Genomic DNA, 17956 nt, shown 5'->3' on the forward strand with positions numbered 1-17956 from the left:
ATATAGGCGGGCCAGAGGCGAGTTAAACAGATGACGACAGCGCTGCGACGACGAAGACCAGAATCAGTCAGTAAACATTGCAAGATGGCTACGGATGAACACCAGTTGTTTGATACGGCTTTGGCCGCTACAATGAACGAGTTAGACTTGGCTTTTTCTCTAAAAGAGGAACAGAAGACGGCGCTCGAATCTTTCCTTTGCAAGAACGACATTTTTTGCTGTTTTGCCGACCGGATACAGCAAGAGTCTAATCTACCAGTTAGCTCCGCTGGTAGCTAAGCTCTGGATACGTCACCCCGTGTATTGTTCTGATTGGTCGTAGTGTTATCCAATTGCGTGCAGTGATATTTTCAAATGCATGCTTGGTGCCGCCCCTCGAGTTGGGCCATTTGCATTACTCATAGCCAGACCCTAAATCTTTCTAGACTTGGGTCTGGATTTCCAGGCTAGTTACTGCCTCCAATGTGGGCGTAAAGGTGAAACAACGCTGTCGCCCCATTCAGAGATTGTACCTTTAATACAGAACAGCGAGGTGGCATGACAGCATTAAATTTTCACCTTGAAGAGGCAGTGTAAAAGAGGCTTCAGACACCACAAACCTAACCACCTCCAGGTGGACTGTCGGCTGTTGATTTGGCCAGGCATAATGGAAAATTATAGTAACTTCACTCTTTAAAACACCTAAACACGAAATCTGAATTAGACATTAGTTTAAAAAACAAAGAAGTAGAAAAAGTAGCTGCTTCTTCATGCTAACAAATGGTATTTATATGTGTCCATGTATTTATTTGCAGTACTCAAGTTATCGTTCAAGTCAACTACATGTACATAAATTCTGACATGAACACAAGCTGGATGTTTGTCAGTTAAAAACACTTTTCTTGCATCACCTCAAACATTTGTTGTCTTTGTTTATCTCCCTTTTTATAGTATGAGCCAGCATAAACTCTTCTGCTGCAACTCTACAAATAACATTACTTAAAAAAACCTGACATTAACGTGACCTACCCTTAAGCTGAAAGGAGGAGAGTACATTATTTTTCAAAACCAGCTTTAAAAAACCTGCTTATTTTCTTATTGGATAAAAAAATAGAGAGACAGAAATGTAAAATTAAATCTATTTTAATGTCACAACACGCTTTTAAGCAGTGACTGGCCTGGTGTGTGAGAGCAGAACTTCTGTCTCATTCTTCACTCAGCCACTTCCTTCCACTTTCCCTGAGCACAATGAAGGGTGACGCCCTGAACGCTTCTGACAAGCTTTATTCTTCCTCATTTGTGTGATTCATACAGTCTCACCCCACTCTGTTTCCATCTGAATAACTTTCCATCTAAATTTAACGCAGATTTTAACCACAATTTAGAAATTAATGTGTGTTTCCGTCCACTACTGCTATGCAAATATAGGACTTGGGTGCTTTGAGAAACAGCTGGTGCCAAACATACCAAACAATGATGGAAAGATGGGACTTTTCCCACACATTTTAACACAATGAGCTCTTACCCCTGCCTTCGAGTGTGGCATTTTAGTACAAGTACAAAATACTTTTACACTCATGACGTTCGTAATTCATGTCTTTCAAACTATTTGAAACACTGATGCCTTGAAGACTGCTGTCAGTGTTGCACATGAACATGCTAAAAGTGCACTTCCATCGAAGGAAGTCCGATCCAACATGTGGCCTCTGACCTGTCGAGGTATGGACACATGACCTCAGGGGGTGTCCTGTGGTGTCTGGCACCAGGGCGGTGGATCCTTTGAGTCCTGTTAAGTTGTTAGGTGGGGTACTGGTGTTGTGTTGAAGTCTGTTTCTCCGTCGATATGTGTTTCCTCCTACCTCAACCTTACCCAAACCTTTAGCCCTAACCCTAACCTAACCACCTAGGGGAACAGGAGTGCTACGCATTAACCTTTTAAAACCTGGAGCGACATCACTTTTCTTGTGCTGCTTTCAGACACCATTTGCAAATATTTAAACCTTTGAACCCTGAGCTGATTGGTGCGATTTCTTGAAAAACATGAGAAAAAAGGCAACGAGCAATTTAGTAAGAAATGTCCCACAAATTGCAAAAAAAAAACCCAAAAACATAATAATAGTTTTTAAAAAAAATATATATATATTTTTTAATTGTACTTCTTAATTTTCTCCTTCTACTTATTTCTTCTTTCGCTCATTCATGAACAGCTTTCAAAGCTTTCAATTTACTGGTCCATCTCCGTCCCAACCCTCACCAATGGTCATGAGCTCTGTAGTGAAAGAAGTGACTGAAAGAATGAGATCATGGATACAAGCGGCCAAAATGAGTTTCCTCTGTGGGGTGTCTGGGCTCAGCCTTAGAGATAGGGTGAGGGGCTCGGACATCCAGAGGGAGCTCGGAGTAGAGCCACTGCTCCCTCTTGTCAAAGGGGTCAGTTGAGGTGGTTCATAGTGTTGTGTCATTCGCGAACGAATCGTTCAAAAGAACTAATCTGTTGAGTGAACGTACTGAACTGAATCACTTCTGGAACTGATTCGTCCATTTCTCAGTTCAGTTGAGTTCAGCAGCGAGCGTGCAGGCAGGGAGTGGAACTGCCGATTTGGTCCGTGCGGACGATGAATCTCTCGCAAGTCACGAGGCAACTAGGGTGCAGGGAGGGACTGCCTACCGCGTGACGAATCACTCAGTGAACGAATCACTCAGTGAAGGACATATCCCAGATCCCTGAGTGACTCAAATCATTTCTTCTCAGCGATATACCTTCATAGGGACTGTTTTCTCCAAGCTAACGGCTAATGTAGCCAGGAGTCAAGCCACATGAATGCAATCACACACCTCTCCATTGTTTTAACAGACTTAATCTCCAGATGAACAAACTTAAAACATTAGGCTGGCCAGTAATGAGACTCACCAGTGCAGGGCAGACGCAGCAGCAGCAACAGAGAGAGATTGAGTCGGACTACGCAGTACACACTCAGGGCTCCTCCCGCCAAGCACTGAACGATTCGGTGAACGAATCTTTTTAATGAACTGATTCTAGTGATTCAGTGACATCTAAAGAACTGCTTTGCCCATCACTAGTAGTTCAGGCATCTGATCAGGATCCTCCTGGGCGCCTCCTGTTAGAGGTGTTCCATGCACGTCCCACTGGTAGGAGGCCCCGGGGCAGACCCAGAACACACTGGAGGGATTACATATCTCATCTGGGCTGGGAACACCTCAAGGTCCCCCAGGAGGAGCTGGAAAGCATTGCTGGAGAGAGGGACGTCTGGGGTGTTTTGCTCGGCCTGCTGCCCCAACTAAAGCCAATGGATTTCTTCTTCCGTTGCTCATTGCCTTCTTTCCATGTTTAATTCAAGCCACTTTGTTCAGGATTCAAAGGGTTAATGTTGTGGCTGATCAGTGTAGATGAAGACTCAGGCTCAGCTGCATGTCCAAATGAGTTGCTTGGCTATGACTGTACCGCCACCATTCGGAGGAAGATTTTAGCAAACGGAAACAAACTTACTCCAAACATATTTTAAAATGTATTTATTAGAAAAACTACTTTGCTGTGTCCATACCATAGACTGTATGCATGTGTAATTACAGTATGAGTTTAATGCCGCCTCAACACCAGAATGACAACAAAAAGACCAGTGAAATGTGAACCAATAAATAATATTTAGTAAGTTATTCAGATGCGGTAAACAGTTGAGGGGTCACCTGAACGTATGAAGAAACAGAGCAGGAACCACCGTAACACCCCCTGCGTGAGAAACATCTGCCGTTGTACAATGTACAGACACTCGCAGCTGTCGCTTTGGCTTCCATTGACACAGTAAGACAGACAAATGTGCTCGGCTCTTTTTGCTTCTGCTTTTTGTCCTGATAAAAACGCTTCAACCTCAGATCAGATCAGAAGAGAGAAGTGTTTAAAGTTTATCAGTGTCTCCAGTTTGCGCTTCTCTTTGTGTTTTTTGTACATTTGACACGTTCTTCTGGTCAGCAAAGGAACCTGCTGTTTGTCGTCTTCCCCAGAGTCAGAAGAAAAGATGGATATCAGTTCCATCTCTTCACCACTTCCTTCTCGTATCTTAGCTCATCACCAACGGTCTCTTTTTTACATTTGAACAAACAAGATATGAACATGTAAACCAGACAGCTTTGGATATTCTCAGAGCTAGGCTGTTCGCCCTGCTCCTGTGCTGCGTCTCAAATCAGATGCTTCAGAGTGCATTTAAGAAGTACGGCAAAATGCAGTGCGATATGACTACCAGGATGGTGCACTTATAACAGTCAGAAAAGTTCACTGTGGAACGTTAGATACTTCTCACCCTAAATGGTTGCCGTGTTGCCTACGTAGCCGAAAGAGAGGATCACAAACACATTTTAAACTTGACAAATGTTGGGCGAAAACCGAAGCTTTGTACAGTTGTTCAGGTGTATTTTTTTACTACCACTATACTATCGTCAGCGAGAAGCCATCAGTCTGTTTATTGGGTTAATTCTGTAATAGTTTAGTACCGCGAACGATAATGCAAATGCTAAGGGAAGCTTGCTAACAGTGGCACGTTACAGTCTTTGCAGGATTTTGCAGGTTGTTTTTGGAATGCCTGATTACATGACATCCATCCATTCATTTTCTGTCGACTCTGTTGTTGAACCTGTTAGTAACCGTTGCATAGCAGTAGCTTTGTGATGCTAACAGTTAGCCCTGTCACAGGGTGTGTAGCCCTTTTTATACTGCCTGTTCAGGACAGGGATATCATGCCGCCTGACTGTTCTGAATAGAAGGTATAATCATGAAAAAGGGGGAACGAGTTTTTTTGCGATGGCCTGAACGACCGGATCATGGGTGGCACGGGTGAGACATTTTGATGAGGTGTTAAGCGTGTGACCCACTGCAGGAGATTTTCAAAGTAGCTGATAGCAGTTAGCGGCTAACTCAAATAAGAAGAACAGTGGCCGAAAATGTCTGCAAATTGTGAAAACAACAGTTTTGGGAGCTCCTTACCCTCTGAGCTGATGATGATGATGTTACTGAAACGTTATTGCCATTGTTGTTTAGAAAGTGCTGCTGACACGTATGATTTATGTCACACTAGAAGCCCACACAGTTGTCTTAAATGTCACGCCTCCAGCAAAGCTGTGATGACGTGTATTATCACACAATTGAGTGTAACTATGCCGCTGTCGTTTGGTTGTGTGTAAAAATGCAGAGGAGGCGTAAAGAGGGGACTTTGTAGCGGCTCTATAGCGCCATCTCTGTGTAGAAAGAGCTTGTGACTCTGTCCCAACAGTCACATGACCTGTTAAAGTGAATCGATTCACAGCACGCAGCTCTATGATGTTGCCTTGTTTGATCTGATCTTGAGCTCAGTAAGTACATAGTGTGCGTAGTATACTACATGTAAATGTATTGACGAAGTATCCGCTTTGAGATACAGCACTCGTCTTGTTCTAAGCTACGCTAAATAACTCCTGAATACTGATATGCGTCTCATCTGACTCTGGGGAAGAAAAGATTTAACAACTGTTCTTGTAAAATACTCTCTGGCTCTGGTTTATTCACCTGAAAAACAAATAATGTTAACACTCTTCACTATTCATACACTTCAGACTGATAGCAGACTCATACAGAGTGAGCAGGTGGCGGTCCGATGCCTTGCCCAAGGACACTTTGACAGAACTGCTGGCTCTTGCAGGAGCCAAACTGTTAGCCTTCTGGTCTCAGTTATCCAACAGAAAATCATTCACAAAAATTCAGGCACCAAAGCTCATTCATCCAGCAGGAGAGACAAAAAGAAAAGCTTGGGGAAAATTACAGAAAAAAAATAATTAAACTTTAGATTTTGGTTTTGGGGGCAAAAATAGCACAATGTAAAAAACTACTCAAAAATCTGAAGCCCACAGCAGCTCACAGTTTTTCCTCGTATTCGCCCCCCGCCATGAGGCCTGATCGCTATGAAAATATCTCTCACCGTATAAACAGGCATAGTTAATCTTTCTGTACAGGTCTTTCTCCACACAGCGCGGTGTGTGTGTTGTCCATGTATGTTGGCACTGAGGCAGGTGTGTATGTTACAGGCGCAGCTCCAGGACGTCAGTCGTCGATGAACGTAAGCCGGCCCGGCCCCTCGTTCTTCATCCAGCGGCGGTACCTTTTCATCCTCGGGTCAGTCGCCATCTTCACCTTCATCTCCTCCTCCTGCTCCTTTCTATGCACCTGAAAGACGCAGAGCAGGGACGGTTAGACTCGCAAACTGCTGAGGCTGGATGAATCTTTAAGATCACTTCTTAAGATGGAAACAGACTGCTGCCGCCATGCTGCCACGGCCGAGTGCCACCCCAACAAAAACAGGACGTGTCGCGCTGCAGCTCATTGAGTTACTGCTTTTACTGAGCGATCTGTACCTCTTCTCCCTCTGCATTAGCTTAAAATCATGTGTGGACAGCCCCTAATTAAAACTGATTTCTCACCCGAAGAGCCGATCTCCAGAGTGTGACTTGCCACACAATATCTTTTCAGCGATTGTCTTTACAATGACCATATTGTCGTTGTTTAGCTTAGGATATTTATCAACCTCAACAACAAGTCTCTCTTCATCCATTCTTTGTCACATACAAGACACAGCAACAGAAACAGAGTTCTCTTTATGCATCAATGGTGAGGAGAGGAGTCGAGCTGCCACAGGAGTAGTTCAATTTGTCATGATCTGGCTCTAATAAAACCCCACTTCAAAAAATCCGAACTCTCCCTTTAATAGCGCACATGGTCGATTTAGTACAATGTACAATTCTACAGAGAATTTTAAGAGACAAACCTCGAAGTTTTCTTTGATCCACAGCTGTTTTTCCATGAATGTCTGTTTGGTGTTTTCATCCAGACTGTCGAACTGAGACTGAGACATCTTCATGTATCTCCTGAGAGTGAAAACACACAGTCTGTTGTGAGATAGAGCCGAGACGTCTAGATTCATCTCATTCTTTGAGATAATAAAACAATATACTATATCTTAACCGACCTGATGATGTAGAGCTTCTCCTCGTCTCCGTACTCCTCCCTGCAGATGGTGAAGCGGTAAATCCAGGAGACGTACCAGGTCACGTAGTTGGTCAGGTAGTAGGGGAAGAGGACGATCTGACACAGCAGGATGTCCGACAGGTTGGGCTTCTGGTAGCCTCCTTTGATGTCGATCTTGTTTTTGATGATGTCGCGGATCACCTCCTCCTCCTGCTCCCGGATCTCCTCCTTGGAGCGGCGGTTCTTGCCCTTCTCCTTGGTGCGGTTGAGGAGCCCCTGCTGCTTGGCGATCTCCGTGGCCTGGATTCGGTACTTGGGGACCGTCACCAGGTAGTTGATGGCCTCGTTGTAGCTGCTGTGCCAGCTGTAGTACTGGAGGGGAGACAGGGAGGGAATGGGTGAGTGCTGATGGGGGTTTCACATACGTCTCCACTTCCTCCCACTGTACAAAACTGAGGCCGGAGCACAGGAACTGCTGGTCTGCCTCGATCTGTTAGTGTGTGTTATGTTCCTATGTGTTTATTCATTTGCTTGCTTTTCATTTTGTAGTGTAATACACTTTCTGTCCACTGGGTGGCGTTTACCTACAATGGGACTGCAGTTTAACAGGAAGTGTGATTGCAGTCAGGTGTGTTGCCCGCCAGGGAGAAGTGTGCATGCATGCATTCATTGTATCACGGGGTGAGTAATTAATATACCAGTGTTCATTTGGGGGTGAGGTACTCCTTGAAAAAGGACGACAACGTTTTTATCACTTGTTTAGTGTTGTTTTAGGTCTGCACATGAGATCTGATGACAACAAACACTGTATAATATCACCAGATTGATTTTTAGGTAACATCTTTAACTGATAAAAAGGTTTGTCGGGGATAAAGAGTCAGAGATTCAAGGTCTCAGTCTTGTCAGTCATACCTGAAAGATGGAGATGGCACAGATGGTGACCAGGATGACGACCCTGACGTCCACTTTGGGTGTGAGCTGTCGGCGGTAGTAGGCGTAGTAGTGCTGGTAGTACTCCTCAGGGTGGTCCAGCATGTAGTCGTAGTCCCGCCGAGTGTCCTCATCCTGCACACACAGACAGCGAGACATCATTTCTGAACGTCAGGTCCTTGGGAGGCTCACAGTGTTTTTTACTAGTGGCTGAACAGTCTAACACTGTTTGGAAAAAGAGTAAGATCCTTTTTGTTGAACCAGAAACAGCCATGAAATCACCGTCACCAAACCCACCAGACTCCATTTAAATAAACATTTATTTTAGTGTGTATAGAGGCAGCATGTTGTCACATCTAACTGGTGAATTAAGGGTTAATTTCAACCCAACGAGAGCTGGTGATTGTTGGAACAGTGGAAAGACGAACAAATACGGTTTCTGTAAGTTTAATTTTGTTTCTGTCGACTTTGAATGAAGTGTGTTTCATGATATTAAAATTTGTGTGTATTTAAATGGAGTCTGGTGGGTTTGGTGACGGTGATTTCAGGGCTGTTTCTGGTTAAACAAAAAGGATCTTACTCTTTAACACAAAGCTCTATCTCTGTAGGGATCCTTTCATAATATTGTCAGACACTTAGAATAACAGTCTGAGCCTGTCAGTGGTGAAAAAAAAAAACAATTTTAGTGGATGTAAACTGACGACATGAACATACACGGAGTGGTTAAATTATAGCCTGATCGGTTTATCTGACGTACAGAAAGTCACACAGATACTCTCCAGCATGAGAGCGAATGTTTGGTTTTCACCCCCGGCGTAAGAGCATAGGACATTTTGTCGACGTTCCCCCAAAACAGACTGTACCTATTCAGCTGGTTGCAATCTGCAGCCTCACCACTAGATGTCACCAAATCACCTCGCGCTCCTTCAAGTCTTACTGTTTTTTCTGGAGTCTCCTCTCACTTGGGATGTTTCTGTTAATACCTGCAGGCGTTCTTCATCTCTCTCAGATACACACTGTTTACTCTTTTCTCAGTTTCCCCGTGCAAATATTTAACTTCCTGTGGAGCCACAGGGAAGCTACTCTGTCTATGTGACACGTCCCCATTGGACACAGAAACTAAACCAAACATTAGAACATCTGCATTCACATCAGTACTGATGAATATTAAAGTTATTCAGGGAACGTCACCTCAGAGTCAACCCACAGGGGACTGTGTGACAAGAGTGTGTCGTCTTAGTAGGATGTGTATCAACTGAAGTTCATGGTAACACAGTATGACGAGGATTATTCATGATGTATTCATGGTGTTACCTTAAGCAACACCAGTGACGTTGTGGATAGTTTGATATGTTATAGGACATAACGACAGTATGAATCCCTTCAGAAATACCTGATAGAACTATTTCATGAAGGAGAAAAAGAACAGTATCTTACTGTTACTATTGGGCAACATTTCATGAATATTATTACAAGATTACTGCAGAGATACCACAGTCGGTAAATAGAAAAACTATAGCGCTATTCGGACGGGATTAGTTTAACGTGAAGACGTGGGGTAAAGTAATTATTACCAGGGATTTTAGTCCTGTCCGAACGCGCCATTTCTGTAATCATTACGGATAATGTTAGTAAAAATTACGGCGACTTTTACCTTCTGTAAAACGGTCTGGAGAAAATACCTCGGATAATATTAATCCCATGCGAACGCGATCCTCTGTAAATGTATGTAAATATTTCATCATGTCCTGTTTACAACCATTTCTCTGCATTTACAACTAGTTTTCCGCATTTTTTCGATGATGGAGGCGCTTCAAGAAGCATTCGATGTTGTCGGCAGTCATGATAGTGGACATTCTTCTAAAGGCCCTGATACACCGAGCCGACGGTCAGCCGTCGACCAAAGTCGGGCCGTCAGTGAGCATCTGTTGGCCTAGTTTTTGTGGTGTGTCCCGCACCATCAGCCCTTCGGCATCGGTGGCTTTTCGGCCGATTGAGCATGTTGACTCAGCGGTGGAGCTTGTCGGTGAGAGAGATCACTCTGAGATCACTCTGACTCTGTAATAGCCAGCGGAGGTGCTGCGGAGTTTGGCTACATAGATAGGTAATGACAGGATGTACCACTCTGTCACTCCGCTCTCTCTCACGCAGGCGCAGAACGTACATGCCACTTGGCCGTCGGATGTAGTCTGTGTAGTGTGTTCAAATGCAACTGACACAGGGCGACGTAGATGATGCAACAGTTGGCCTTCGTCGCCGCAAGTTCTTTGATGTCGGTTTGGTGTGTCCGCACCTTAATGATCGCATAGCCTGGGCGCAAACTGAGTTACCACTCCCATCTCTGGTAGAATTACGAAGATGTCTTGTTCCGTGCGAATCGGACATTTATATTACAGACATCCTATGGTAAACTGACATTAGTCCACATCTCTATGTAAAACTAATCCTGTCCGAATAGTACTTATGAGAACATTATAGTAGGTCATGTTAAAGGTTGCATATAATGCACATTTTCAGGTTCATATTTATGTTTTGGGTTTCTATTTGAACATGATTACATGCGTTAATGTTTGAAGAAAACAATTTACTTCCCTCAAACTGTCCGCCTGAATGTGCCTGTACTCACGCCCTATATGAAATGAAATGAAATGCTCAGTTTAAGCGCCTGTCTCTTTAAGAGCCCCTCCTAAAAAAGCACAGTCTGCTCTGATTGGTCAGCACTTCCAGGTCTTACATATCTCATATCTGCACTACAGCCAGGGGAGTGACTGTGACGACACTGTAGCAGCAGTCTCTACCTTTATATTGTATAGTTGTGACATCACAACTTCACAGAAGTCCTGACAGCTCGTTTAAAGACACAGTTTCTGGATACGGACTGTGTATATGCCTCTGTGGACTGAGCGTTTGGATACTTTCACAGTATTTGTATACAACTATACCTGCTTTATAGTTATTAAAAAAAGATATTGGAAATCTAACTTTAAGGGACATGGAAATCTAATTTATAGGTACATCACCGGGATACCTGTCCCTTCAGGAGACACTTAGCATAACAAGCACTATGAATCGCAGTAGTTTGGTCTTTGACAGGACGTGCCCTCCAGTATTTGTTATTTTGGAAAAACCAAAGTTCATGTTGTTCCAACAAAGGTAAAAAGGAGGCACGCTCAAAGATCTTAAGGACAAAATTGACTTATCTCAATTTCACAAATTTATTCTGGTCATGTCAAACAAGCATGCTCACGATTTGGTCTATGTTGTCTGTAACTCATGTCGCTGCCTGTCTCGGCCAGGACATTTTTACTCTCAAGAGGTTTTCATGGTTAAATAAAGGTTAAATAAAAAAACAAATCCGACCTTAAAATAGCAACATTCCATCAAAATCACTTTATTCTGCATCTGGTTTAAAACGCAGCCAAAAATAGAGTGAAACACTGGTGCTTTTTTTAAACTGCAGGACTTCGTCTTCAACTTCTAACTTTTAACTTTCAACCGTTAAAGTTAAGTTTTAAAAAACCCACTAACTCATTTAAGGTGTCTGGAGGGTCATGCAGTTTCCACCAGTCACTCAGGAAAGCTCAAAGGGAAATATTTGTAGCTCCAGGGAGGGTTTAAATAGAAGAGGAGAAGAAGTCACACCTCAACCACCCTTCCTCCTCCTCCTCTTCCTCCTCCTCCTCTGATGAGTTAACAACAGTCCCTTTAAAATACAGCTACACATCAGACACACACTGTCAGTAGTGTCAAATGGTCTGTGCCTTCATTAATATTATAGGACACCAATGAAGTTACTGTGACATATTAAGAGCTGTACGGTAGGAGCAATATGGGCACCACAGAAGAAGAGTCCCACAGAAGTTTTACACATTAAGATGGACTATAGTTTGATACTGGACTCATGAGGCAACATCTTATTAAATAAATGAATAAATAAAGTTTAAAGTAAATTATTAGGAACATAGGATCCTATCAGAGGGACCCAACAGTGTCAGCTGTGATAATAATGAACCCCTCACACACACTCAGAGACTTGGACCAACCTTTAACGTCTCGTACGCGGTGGCGACCAACAGGAACTTCTTCTGTGCGGACTCCATGGTCTCTCCCTCCATGCCGGGCTCTCCCACCCTGAACCGGTCCGGATGGTACCGGCGGGCCAGCTGCCGGTAAGCCCGGGCGATGTCAGCCTTGGCGGCCTCCCTGGTGACGCCGAGCACATCGTAGCAGACCTCGGTGCCGCAGTAGAGGCCCTCCACCAGCGCGGTGACCGCCGGCAGGGACGACACGGAGAACAGGAGCACCGCGAGCCGCCACCAAGGCCTCGCCGTCCGCGGACAGCCAGCTAACCGTCCTCCGCCTCCGCCACCGCCGCGGCACCGCTCCGTGGGCGCAGCCATCTCTGACTACCTGCTGCTGCTGCTGCTGAGCCCAGGCTGCTCTGTCGCGCGGTGCTGACGTCATCAGGAGGTGCCGGGACAAAATGATGACGATGCATCGAAGATCGTGTGTGTCGAAGAAGATGAGGAGACGTGTGCTGACTTGTCTCCGCCTTCCGCCATTTATGTTGTTTTGTTAACGTTAAAGGAACACTTCACCCCCAAACTGAACATCTGTACATCAGTTACTCACCCTGTGCTACGTTGAATTCGTAATGAAAAGTTTGTTTTTAGCCCGTGCCTTCATGGTGAACGACGAATCCAAAAATTAAAAAAAAATCTTGATGTATTGAAGTCATAGGGGTCCACTTTTAACAACAGCAAAACTATAGACGAATCACAGTTATTATTGACGTTAACTGCCAGGAAGAAAGTCCACCTGTCACGTACATTAAAATCAAACAACGCCGAGCAGATGTTGTTGTTTTAGCCCCTAAAAAAATCCCGCCCAAAAAAAAATCAATACCATGTTAAGTGTAGCCTACAACATACTTATAAGTTTTTCATCGTTTTACCTTGCCGTCAGACAATCTTTCCTGATGAGTAACTGAAGCTGTTATATCATTTTACATTTCGCTAGCAGATGAGTTGCTGGGCTACCACTGCCCTGATGTGTACAGTAAAGTGGAGCAATTATTCAAATATAGCGTACACTCACACAGATTTTTTTTAGGTGGCCAAAAAATGTTTTTCGCATACAAGTTTAACTGTATACCGTATTTTTCCAAATAGTAGCCCGGGCGTTTATTTCACATAATCAATTTTGACCACAGGCGTTTAAAAGAACCTGCTCAAGGCTTTTTTTTTTTTTTTTTTTTTTTTTTTTTTTTTTTTTTTTTTGCACCAACCTGCACCGGGCCGTTATTTGGTTACAGTTTCTGTCTAGTATGTTGTTTAGTGCAAAAATACTGTATAATGTAGGGGTGAGTTTGTGTAGAAAAATCTCTAAACGTTTAGAGTGGGTCATTTTTTTCGTGTAAACGTGTACACAGGTTTCACCGCTGGGTGGTGCTATTGCATTATACCAGTAAAGCCCCAGTTATCTGAATACCAACTGAGTTACAGGCCGCCACACCAAAATATCGCCATTCCGACAGTCCGCCATCCAGAATTCTGGTCCCTGAGTCCTGACAGTGAGCTATGGCGAGCCTGTAGAAGCCGTATTTCCCATGCATGTCAGCTATTTTCACCAGGGACGCATGCGAGTAATTCAGGCTGACTTTACCTGTTTTTCAGTGAACTCTTCTGGTAATTTTATTAAAAGGCATGGTATATAGGTCCACAGTAACTTATTATTATTATTATTATTGGGTCTTATAAGAGTGGGCAATGAGCACCGGGCCATCAAATCACAGCATCCGCGGTGAGAGGACACGGAGTTGTGTGCGCTTTTACGCACGCGGGTCAAGGCGATCACGGATATTTGATGTGGGAAAGATGTAGCCAGATGTATTACCTGTTTTAGATACGTGGCTGTCTGTCTGTCCGTGTCCGTCCATCCATAGCACAAGTCATGTGCACCACTTCACCACCGACCCGTGCGTAAAAGCACAAACAATCCCTCAAATGCAATGAGGCAATGAATGAGGAAATAATTGCCCCGGCGTTTAGTCGGACCAGTGTTTAATACGCAAAATGGGGTCAAACTCTATTAGGTTATTAGGTGCCTGGCGGCTATTTCCCACCGGGCGACTATCTGGAAATATATGGTATCTTTAATGTTACAGTTACAGCTGAAAATGACGTCAGAAATCAACAAGTCGCATCCCTGCAGTTGTCAGTTCTCTACCTTGAAGTGATTGTTGTTAGTGCAACTTCACGGTGATTTGATCTATATGAAAACTTCTGTTAAACTCCCACACACCTCATGCAGTATAATCCAAGTCTCATTTCCAGTAGTATTCTCAGTATTTTTCACACAGGCAGCTCTTCTGAAGGGGAACTGAGCATAAAGTGCTCTCTTTAAAGCCAGACTCCATTGACAAAAACAGTAATTTTACCTTGCTGAACACAGGAGCTGCTGGTCTACCGCCGCCTCAATCATTTAGTTAGTTAGTATGATTGTGTGAATTCTGTGTTTTAAGGGGTTAGTTTGGATTCACTAAAGTCACACAGTTACACAAACTAACTAACTGATTGAGGCGGCGGTAGACCAGCAGCTCCTGTGTTCAGCAAAGTAAAGTCATTGTTTTTGTCAATGGAGTCTGGCTTTGATGAGAGCATGGTGTGTTCCATTTGTTCTGGGAAGTCTAAATTTCCAAGTTCCCAGTTGGACATTTCAACAGGAACCCCTGAAGTCAAAATTCCAACTCATAAAGTTGGAGGAACCTCACCAACCCTGACTTCAAAATCCAATATGGCCGCTCCATGCGTCAACGTTGCTGAAAGCTGCTAGACAGTTTATTAGCACTTCTGTCTTGTGTCTTGCTAAAACAGTCATACACACAGTCCTGTCAAACCTGTAGACATGTTGCTAGAGTGTTTGCATGTGCAAGATAAAGTGTAATATGTTCTTGTCAACGGGTCCATGTCATTGGTTCGACAGCCCATTAGTCCGACTGTCCGCGGTGCTGAAAGGCTCGCGGCGGGCATATGGTGCGCCGCGACTGGCTTGAGGCGGAGCAGGCTCACGGCTTATGTGTTTGTCACTTTCTTTTTCATTTTAACCCACACCATGATCTTTTCCTGACCCTAACCAAGTGGTTTTTGTGCCTAAACCTAACCAGACCTTAACCACAGGGCATCATGATGATTTCGGAACAGACTTCGGAACAATGGGTTTAATATGGTCGGAACAATGGGATGTCGAACCAATGGGCAGTCCCCTTGTCAACCGGCTAACCTAGCATGAACTGGTTATGCTAACATCATTTTGGTTTTTAGGTGTGATGTCATTCCCAGCTCCAATCTCCAACTCCCAAAGTAAATAAAACACAGCAATAGATAAGTTTCACTTTAAGTTCAGTTCAATTAAATTCATCAAGAATTTCCTGCTTTTTTGGATTCTTCATTCACCAGAGGAATGCGAGGAAAAAAAAAAACTTTTTTCCCACAAATTCAGTGTAACACAGGAAAAGCAATGGATATACAAATGGTCATTTCAGGGAGTGAAGTGTTCCTTTAACAGCATTCCTTTTGAGACTTGCTTCTCAGTTCTCAAGATATTTTATAGCGTTCGGGAATAATTTGATTGCATCAACGTGCATGGATCAATTCACCTTTGTGTAGAAAACGTGCCTACCCTTAAATCCTGGAGCCTTTAATCCAGCATGAAATGAGATACAACTTGAGATACATTGCACACACCTGCTCCTGTATTATGACTGAGGTGTTTAACCAGTTAAATAAAGGGATTATGCACTCAACAGGATGACAGTACTGGCCCAGTACAGAGTAAAGAAACTGTCCTGAAGGTATTAAAAGTTTTATTTTGAAGGGTACTGTGGTGGAGCGCATTTAGAGAGACCGGAAAAAGAAGCAAAGAAGAAGAAAACAAAAGAAACCGATCTTAACATAATATATATTTATATTGTTTTAGGTTGGATTTAACCGTCACTTACACCTAAGCTTGTGGATAGTTTACTGTGTGACTGTTGATAGCAAATCACAGCAGCTGTTCTTGTGTTGTTGTTGTTAAGGGAAGTAAAAAGAGGTCTTGGTGAAATGTGGCACTTTGGACACAGCGAACCTCATGGCTGATAAAAATGAAAGGCTCTTTTGGAATGATGAGGCTGCCCTTCAGTCAGATGTGCACCTATCTTAATACAAACAATGATCATACTGCTAATGCGCTAAAGTATGCTATAAGGTTGTAGACTGAGGAGATTTGGAACCTGCAGGAGTTGATTCTTCTGCCACTTGAGGGCAGCATAAGTCAGACTCCTGTACTGACAGGAGCTGTGAGAGAAACAGGAGCTAGTGGAGAAAGACCAAAATGTGTTTTGCTTTTATTAAACTAAACTATCACAGCTTTTGATTCAGTCAACTACAGTAGAATGACTATCTATAGTTTAATATCAGTTTCCTCAGTTTTCCTCTGACTACACTGAACAAAAAACTTTTATTTTTGCTCCCATTCTTCACAGGTCTAAGTTAAAGTTGCATCATTTTTATTCACTCAACAGATACGTATCCCTCTTGAATTTTGTTTGCAGATTTGTTAGTATCCGTGCTAGTGAGCCCTTCTCCTTTTCCAAGATGATGCAGCCACCTGCAGGTGTGACATATCAGGATGCTGATTAAATAGCATCGACACTACACAGGTGTGGCTTGTCACAATAAAAGGTCACTCTAAAATGTGCAGGTTTATCTTGAAAACAAGACATTTACTAAGATTTCACATGCCAAGCACTACAGAGATGAATTTTTTGACACCCTGGTGTGACACCATTTACCTTGCACCGTACAGGGAGCCAAATGATCTGCAGAGGTGGACGCAAAAACATGAATGTCCCTATCTAGAAGCAGTGTTTGGTTTGTCTGTTTGGTGCTGCTGTAGAAACATGGTGGTGCAACATGGTGATCTCAACAGACGAGGATCTGCTCCCTATGTTGATACAAACGTCTCATTATAAGCTATAAAATACATAATGATTCTTATTTTCAGGTGATCTTACACTAAAGAAAATATATTATAAAATATATATATAATATTATATTATATAATGATAAAAATAATCTTTATCTATAAAGCACTTTTCAAAACAGATTTACAAAGTGCTTTACATGTCGATTATTAAAACAGACAAGACATGAAAACAACTTTTAAAAGAACTGATAAAAACTGAGGAAATAAACGACAGTGTAAATGAACTTAAAACTCAGGTAAATTCAGGAAAGGCTCTCCAATAAAAGTATGGTTTTTTTTTGTTTTGTTTTTTTTTTTCTATCTGTCTGCATTGGTCTTCGTAGCTTAGCGCCACTAAAGGGTGTATGCTTCTTATGAAGATTGATGCACTGTTAATCTTGCAGTCAAGTATTTTATACCCATACTGTGCGTGGTTGTGACCGTCACCCACCCTCCCTGGAGACTAGCCTATCAGCCTTTATTGGAAAAACTTCCTAATATGAGCCAGAGAGGGCCGTGATACAATAAAAGTATGTTTAAGAAGGGACTTAAAAGTGGTCCAGAGCCTCGGGCCCTTACAGCAAACGCTCGGTCCCCTTTAGTTTTTAGCCTCTGGAAGAGTCAAAAGACTTCTGCCCGAGAACCTCAAAGTACGTCCTGGCGTGTACGGCACAAAGAGGTTGGAGATATAGCTGGGAGAGAGACCATGACGAGCCCTAAAAGTAATTGGTAACATCTTATAATCTATTCTAAAACACACTGGGAGCCGGTGTAAAGAGGCTAAAACTGGAGGGATGTGATTACGTCTCCCGCAGCTGAATTCTGTGCAGTCAGTTGGTCGATTAATAGATTTATGATTCAGGCAAAAGAAGACGCTGTTGCAGTGATCCGGGCGTGAAGAGATGAAGGCGTGTAAGATCGTCTCAGTGTCTTTAAATTAATATTTACAATATTAAATTCCATTTCTGCCAATACATCCCCTTAAATCCTTCACACTAGACCTTTAAACCTGTTAAAATGGGAGCAAAAGTAATG

General features: G+C 43.1%; 1 protein-coding gene across 1 annotated transcript; it reads right to left on the reverse strand.

The window, feature by feature from the left end:
* Positions 1–3495: 3495 nt before the first annotated feature.
* dnajc25 (DnaJ (Hsp40) homolog, subfamily C, member 25) lies at positions 3496–12377 on the reverse strand. The gene is made up of 5 exons (XM_033647610.2): positions 11959–12377; positions 7898–8050; positions 6987–7357; positions 6786–6885; positions 3496–6187 (listed from the first exon to the last, which is right to left on the reverse strand). Exons 1-5 carry the CDS (start codon positions 12313–12315, stop codon positions 6065–6067), a joined length of 1104 nt encoding a protein of 367 aa, XP_033503501.1. The 5' UTR covers positions 12316–12377; the 3' UTR covers positions 3496–6064.
* Positions 12378–17956: the final 5579 nt, after the last annotated feature.

The sequence above is a fragment of the Epinephelus lanceolatus genome, chromosome 19, assembly GCF_041903045.1.
Source record: "Epinephelus lanceolatus isolate andai-2023 chromosome 19, ASM4190304v1, whole genome shotgun sequence".
Lineage (NCBI taxonomy): Eukaryota > Metazoa > Chordata > Actinopteri > Perciformes > Serranidae > Epinephelus > Epinephelus lanceolatus.